This window comes from Phaethon lepturus, unplaced genomic scaffold (genome assembly GCF_000687285.1).
Source record: "Phaethon lepturus isolate BGI_N335 unplaced genomic scaffold, ASM68728v1 scaffold47748, whole genome shotgun sequence".
NCBI lineage: Eukaryota > Metazoa > Chordata > Aves > Phaethontiformes > Phaethontidae > Phaethon > Phaethon lepturus.
The window spans coordinates 25,468-33,106 of NW_010556381.1; the positions used below are offsets into that span (position 1 = coordinate 25,468).

Here is a 7,639-nt window from a genome sequence, read left to right on the forward strand (position 1 = left end):
GTCTGAAATATCTTTTTGCTTGTTTCAGTCCAAAACTGCAGTAGCATTTTTAATGCTTGTCATTTTCTTTGAAATATGTTGAATTCATATAGTTGTGTTTACACCAGGAAACAAGATGCATTTTGAAGGTTTTTGTGCTATACTAGTATGAGATTAAGAGCAAGTTAAAAATAATTACTCTGCCTTTTTCTCAATGTCTATAGCACTACCAACATATCTAGCAACATATCTGTGTGGCTTGATTGTTTGTTTATTTGTTCTCAAAGCCTCAAATACTGAAATAACATTTGTACCCGCCAGAAAAAAAGCTTGAGAATGTGACCCTTCCCAGTTAAAAAAAGCCCAACACAACAGAAGGCAAATAAAAAGCACCTAAAATTCTCTTTTTCTGTCATCAGATCAGCTACAACATACCCTTGTGATCTTCACAGAACATTTCTGTCTGATGGCAGTATTTACCATCAACTTCTGTGAAAGTTCAACTTGCCTGCCTTGATTTTTAACGTAAAAGTGTGAAGGGTTAAAAACAAACAAACATACACTATCTGGAAAAGTACTGCAGTTTGAAAACTCAAGGAATTGTACAGATACTGAAACTGTGAAGGGAGGGGGAAAATACCTATGTTCTTCCTTGTGATGGTTAATCCATATTAGTTAATCTTAGTTAAATCACAGAAAAGACAAGATAACCTGGGTTTTAATGTACACTGGCAGTCTGACATCAAGCCCAAAAAGAAACCTGTGTAAGAATCTGATCTGCTGATCTGATTTAAATCATCACAGCTTGGTTTACTTTCAGCATGCTTTCTAGCATGGGTAAGCCAACACAGATTAATTTATGGGAGTTCAAATGAATGTTGTGAATGTTGTGAAACTGGCACCGTAAGCATGTGTTATAACCAGCTCATGCAAGGAGAGTTGCTCAGCATGTGACCGCGCGCTGTGAACAAAACACACACAACATACACAGCACTGGGTGCTCTGTTGGCTCTTCTGTTTATTCTGCTGAGCCTCCGGTCCTGAGTTAGGAAGGTGCTAACGGGCAATACGACCTACCTGAAGCAGTGCTGCAAGTCAGGTTTCACTTAGCAATTATCAGAGGTACAAGATTTAGTGTCTCAGAACCATGAGTTATTCAAAGAATCAGGTCAGTCAGAGATTAAGCCATGCAAGAAATGCTCTAGGGTAGGAAGAGTGAGCAGAAACAATGCAGGAAGTGGTTTCCAGTCATGAATCCAGTTTTAAGCAGCTGAGATTTGCTTGAGAGATTAGTGTTTTGTAGACTGATGGGAAGACAAGGGAATCCAATGAAAGCACAGGATGAATCCCAGTCGTTGATATAGGAGAGAACAGGGAGGACAGGAGTCCCACTACTATTTTGAAGCATGTGTCTGAACTAGCACCTTTTAAATCGCTCTTAGCAATTCCAGGACCCAGCATGACATTATTAAAAAGTATTTTATTTTTGTTTAAAAGGTTGTTAGGCCAGGCCATGCAAATTAAAATGCACTATCATACACTGCAATACAGGTAGCAGCTTCTCTACAGGCTTTTTAACACATACAAAATGTTTGAGAGTAATGCTCCTTGAAAGCCAGCTTTGTCCCATGTTTTCACAGTAAAGATATTAACTCAGTAACTATAAATGCCACCTGAAGATGAAGGCGAAACAAAAGAAAACAAAGGCAAGTCAGCATACTTTGTAACTACCTCAGTCATGTAATTTAACCTGCTATAATCGAACAACTTGATACAGGGAGAAGAAAAGGCTATGAAAAATCTTTACTTACTCCTGCTGCAATGCTTCCTGGAGTCTTCACGACAGCACCTCCGGTGGGTGGGGCAGAAGAGCTCTCCCACTGCTTCATTGTTTACTTTAGCCCTTGTTAAACCATAATCACAAAACTTAAATTTGGAGTTACATCGCTACTTTCCATTCACTAGAAAGGAACTAAAAGGCAAGTCCTATCCAGTTAAAAAAAACAACAGTAATTATTCCTCTTCTGAGCTCTTTTTGAGACCCTGGTTGGCACCTGCCTTGCTCTGCACACCAGGGTCACCTTTTCTTTTAAGGTGACAGGCATGACTCTAGTTCTCCGTTACGCAGTGCCACAGCTTGGTTTTCATGGGCATATAAAAGCCCACTTGTCCCTAATTGAAGCAAAGTTCCCATCAATCATAGTTGGAAGCCACTAAAGTGTATTTTATGATGGCCGGCCGTACTATTGTAGTATCACAAACTGTTTCTGCATATGGTTAACCAGAGTCTCCCATGTGCAAATCCCTGCCCCTCGAACTAGAGCCTTGCTGACCAAGCAATACCAAGGGCAAATCGCATTACAGCTGATGCCAGGGTTATACCATGGCCTTGATGATTTGCTTTGGTTAATTGCACTGAAAGAACAAGAACGATTTGGCCCCTACAGTGCCTTAATCATCTTATTTCCCCCAATAAATTTATTTTGTCTGGCATCCGTTCAAGGCTTTTTTTTAATTGATTTGGATGTAATGAGCTGCCTTGGCTTGCCTTAGCTCCTCAGTAGAAAAAACCTGGTCCCAGACTGGTGGTGAGCATTGAATGGCTCAGTGCAGCCAGAAAATGAGGAACACCTTGCTGGCTAAAAATGCCATTGCATGTAACACTATGGCTCACCTGCCACTTTGATAAGCCAGGCAGGATTTGCCAGGATGCAGCATTTGTCATAAAAAATACATAATTTTGAGGGCAACAGAAGTTAAAAAGCAATTTTTCCGTTAAGTTTTCTGGGAAATTACTTCTCAGAGGTAACTCCTGTGCTTCCACAACCTTCAGTCTCCCTGAAGCACGTTCCCTAAACCCTCGCCATTATGATTCTTCCCTTCTGAAAGAGCTGCAGGGTGGCAAATAATGGGTGAATCACCAGGCATGACAAGAGATGTGTCAGTGGGAGTGGAGGAGGTCTTGCTGGCTGCAAACATAATGAAAGGTCCTGTAAACCTGCCTTACAGAGAGATACCTGAGATGCTCTGAGTAGTCCCTGGAGAGAAAGGTTAAGAGGTCACTTGAACACAGCCTGTAATTACTTATATGGAGAGAAGACAGATGGGAAAATGCTTTTTTGGGAAGAGGCTTTGGCCAGAAGGCTAAGACATAAGAGGTGCACAGGGCAGCACCACTAATATCTCTAGCTGTATTTTAATGCCACTACTCCCAGAAGGGAGGACAGAAGTTATGCTCTAGGCTCGCCCCTTAGACAAGTCTTTTTAGTGAACTCAGGTGAGTGCCTGGTTTCTGGATCCAGGTGAAGTTTAGGTACCAGGTAGACAGAGAGCTCCTCATATAGGGTGGCTATGACACAGCCAAAAAAATAACTCCAGGTACCCAAGTAGCTTTAAAGTCAAACAGGGTGATGCTCAGTAGCTCTGCTGCATATAGAAAATTGCTGTCTGTGTATTGCCTTTTGTCCTTGTGAGCCTCTGTTGAACTTTTAGGGGGAGATTTCTGCAATGAGGACATCAAGAAAATGAGGTATACATATACATGTCAGAAGTGATCCTAAAAATACAGAAGTGCAGAGATAGTGTTTGACTGGTTTGAGGTTTTTTGGTAACTGATATTTAGTCACTGTACAGTAAGTAATCTTGTTCATGGCACTGCATCAGTTCTAAAACATGCTTTTTACAAGGCAGGTAAGTACTATCAACTCCAACCAGTGGAGGAGAAAACAGCATAGGTCCTCCAAGAGATAGCTCTCAGAGCTCTCCAGCAGATGAGGTGGAGAGCAAGGAACAGGCTACAGCCTCCCCGGCTGCAGCTCTCTGCTCTTTCCAACATACTGAATTTTGAGAGTCCGAGACAATAACAATAGATGGAAAAGCGTGCGCTAAAAGATATGGGTAAATAACTTTAAAAAGGTGGCAACCAGATTTTTGTTTCCAGAGGTCATAATGCTGCCTCATACTCCAAAGCATCACAGCTCTTTGTGTCACTAAAACAAAATGACCATATGCTATTCAAGCAAGTTAGGGAAGTGACTTCCATCAGGGCAATTTGGTTACTGAGATACCGCTACGGCAGCACACTGCCACTGTAGCAGGACTAGACCGCTCCTAGGCTGTGCAGCTCTAGGATCCAGATGAGGCAGAAGGATATTTAAGTCATAGCTAGTGTGGCAAATGCAAAAAAAGAGAATGAATATATTTGTGAAATAGCAGATTTTCCCCTTCCTCATGAGTGTCACTCTTGAAGATAAGATCTAAACTTTTGTACGGAAAAACTAGTTTATCTAATATTGGTCTCTCTGTGTCAAATGAAATGGAAAGAGCTGAAGAACAATAATCTCTATTTAAAAAATTACTGACATGTTAGGGATGAAACTAAGCTGAGGAACTGTGTAATTCATGAGCCCTTATTTTTGCTTACAGGTCATTTTGCTTGGCTGGTGGGGAAATCAAGAATGAAGCACAAGGTCATGCCCCCAGCTGTCACTGGAGCTCCTGAATTTGACAGAACATTTCGTGCACAGTAAGTCCAGAGATCATTAAGATGGTGGCAATGAATAATAATTCAGTCCAGAAGAGAAGCAAAACCATTATCTTAAAATGTTACCTTTTCTTTGCTCACCCTCCCCCAACAGATTGCTTTTCAAATGGTTCAGCTATTATTTTAATGATAATGGGGTAAGTTCAGCTCATTTGAAACAGTCACTGCTCAAATTCTGATCAAACTAGGCAATCAGATTACCCAAACCTAAATAGGGCCTGAGAGCTGATTGACTGTAACTTAGAGCATTCAGATGTTCTGGATCTAGCAAGCTGTGTTGTCAGTTCTTGGACTGTGGCTAACACCAAGCATGTGGAAGACGAGCACACAAAACCTCTGTCTTCACAGTGAATAACGGTGGAATAGCCTGTGTAAGACAGAGTTTTCCTAAAGGGCTTCAGTTTGTGATTAGCTAATGACTCTGTGCAGAAGCTTTTATATTTATTTCAAACAATCCCATCTGCTCTAACTGTAGTTGTGTGGATAAAAATAATGAGACATAGAATACGATAGTCAACATATTAGATAACAGAATATGTTAGATATAGAAGGATGCCTAATTTGTTAAAAAGAAATTCTTTTAGAACAACCAAGAAAAGATAACCCAACAAAATATTGGTGGGAAAACTAACAATGTCCACAAATAAAGATGTTACGGTCCTCACCATAAGAAGACCTATCGTGTGCCCATTATAAAGGCAGTGGACCTCAGGGGCAATCCAAGCTGCCTACACACAGCTCTATGCTTCCTCTTGCTGTCCTGAGAATGCTGACCCACAAAACTTGCATACCAAGTATGGAGATAAGTGATTAACATCACATCCATGTGCTGGAATTCCTGCCTCTCTGCTGCACAGGGACTTGATTTAGGATTATTTGTCCTATCTATTTCTATGTAGTTGGAATGCAGATTTTTGTCTAAGTTTAAATACCAGGAAAATATTTGAAATAGTTTGTATTTGAGATTACAAAGATGTGAATTTTTAAGAACACCTAATGCTGGCTTGATTGTGCTCCCGTTGGATTTGATAGCATTAACTTTAGTGGCAACAAAAATGAGGCCAAATCCAAGTCTCCTTGAAAATCCCACCCATAGTTCTTTTCCTTTCCAGACTAATGTTCTTTCAAATTTTTTCTGCAGACAAAACTGTGTGGAGTTTTACCCAATATTCCTGACTGTCCTCTGGACTGCAGGATGTTTTTTTAATCAAGGTACACACTTTTCTTTTTTATCTTAGACTGAGAAGTTTTACATAACTTTTAAAAACATTTTAGTTTTTTTAGGAGGTAAATGAAGGTAAATGACTGTAGACATCTTTTTAACTTCTTTTAATTGCATTACTTTAGCATAGCCTTCCTAGAAGAATGCTCAGTGACACTGAAATCCCCACTTAGTCATGGCATTTCCCATAGCCCCACCAGCTTTCACTTCTCTCTGCAAACCAAGGAGCCAGTACATGGCACATTTATCATACATTCAGTGGATCTTCAGGGTGAATCATTCAGAAAAGCAGCTTCCCACTAACAATTATTTGCACATTATGGGACAATTCTCACAGGACATCAAGCATAGCTATCGCTCCTTGGGAGGAGGCAGCCTGAAAATATTCAGGTCAGAGCACTCATTCCTGTGGCTGGAGACCTGGCCGATGGAGATAGAGCTCAAGCCAGCAAACCTTTGGGTTTTTACATCCCCAGTGAGTGATATCGCCACTGGGCTATGACTCATTTGTTTGTTCTGGGACATAGCACTGAAGCACAGTCATAACAGTGGCATCTCCAGCCATAGATACTGTACTTCAGGTATGCAGCGGGGACTCCTGAAAACCAATTACATTTCCTCAGGCACCTAGCGGGGGGCATTTTTTGGCCAAATGTTCCGAACTCAGATGCACAGAGCTTTCACACCTCTCACTGTTGGACTTTCCAAGGTGGGTCTGTGATGTCTCCTAATGGTGATGAGGTGGACTCTCATAGAGATCTAACTTGTGACAGAGTCTAATTTTTGCATTCTGCTTTTATTAACCCTTCCTCAGCTGATGTTTTAGAAGCATGAAGTCTGTGGGCTGGAGAAAGGATAACTAGCTCGTGCCCACTATACCTCTCCTTCGTGAACAACTAGCTTTCTTCTCCATTTTCTATGTTTGCTCCAAAACAGTAATTTTGTTTTGGGACTCTTATAGCTAGAGTCCCACCTCCACTACAAATGCAGTGTAAATCCAAAGCAGCACCACTTAAGTCAACAAATTGGATACACGATAGTACATGTGCTCATAGACAGACATTTGAATCAAGGAAAATCACAGTTGCTAACCAGCAACACAGACAAGTGCTGTCATATGTAAGAAAAGAAGGATTATGTTAACCTCCTCCTTAAGCAATTTTTTTCAGCTGAGCATCTCCCATAGGTATGTTTACATGAGTTAATCTAGAACACAGTAAAAGCTGTCCTCTGTGATACTCACCCGCGTGGTTTGAAAGAAAACAAAATTAAGTAGCACTGCTTAGTCCTGGATAATAAGACTGACCTACACACCCTGCTCCATCTATCAAATGGAGGTGACTCTATACTCTTCCCACAGGGAGGTCAGAAAGCTAACTTCACTACAGCTTTCTCTGATGTCCTTGGATAAAAGCTGCTATATAAATGCAAAGCAGGTTATTAACAACATAAATAAGATTCTCTTTCCAAAACAAACACTCCCCTTTAGCATGGGCTGCCATAACAATGCAAAATGACAGCGCTGGGTCAAGCCACAGTGCTCCAACACACTATCCTATCTCTGGCATAACCACCAAGCTGGGGCATGGGGTTAGGTACAGATTCCTGTCAGCTCTTGAGATCTCCTTTTCAGGGAATGCTTTTAGATTTTTTTGGACAGTCCTATGCCCACCCCTATCTGTAAACCCGTATCAAGAGCCTGCTGTAGTGAATATTTAAGAGTACATGTATCTCTTTTGAATTATTCTTTCCCAAGATAACCTCCCAGGGTATGGGTAGCTATGAAAATACCCGGAGCTATTCAACTACAAAACATAACTAAAGTGGTTAACTGTCTACAATCCTGATTTTTTAGCTTTCTAACTGTTCTCCCCCCCCCCCCCCATCCATTCCTC

General features: G+C 41.1%; 1 protein-coding gene across 1 annotated transcript in view; it reads left to right on the forward strand.

The window, feature by feature from the left end:
- Nucleotides 1-7,639, forward strand: part of MGST2 (microsomal glutathione S-transferase 2) — an 11,360-nt gene that overhangs the window by 685 nt on the left and 3,036 nt on the right. Inside the window, exons 2-3 of the mRNA XM_010292452.1 lie at nt 4,405-4,504; nt 5,664-5,734. Of these exons, the coding sequence (XP_010290754.1) occupies nt 4,405-4,504; nt 5,664-5,734 (171 nt within the window). The remainder of the gene's footprint in view (nt 1-4,404; nt 4,505-5,663; nt 5,735-7,639) is intronic.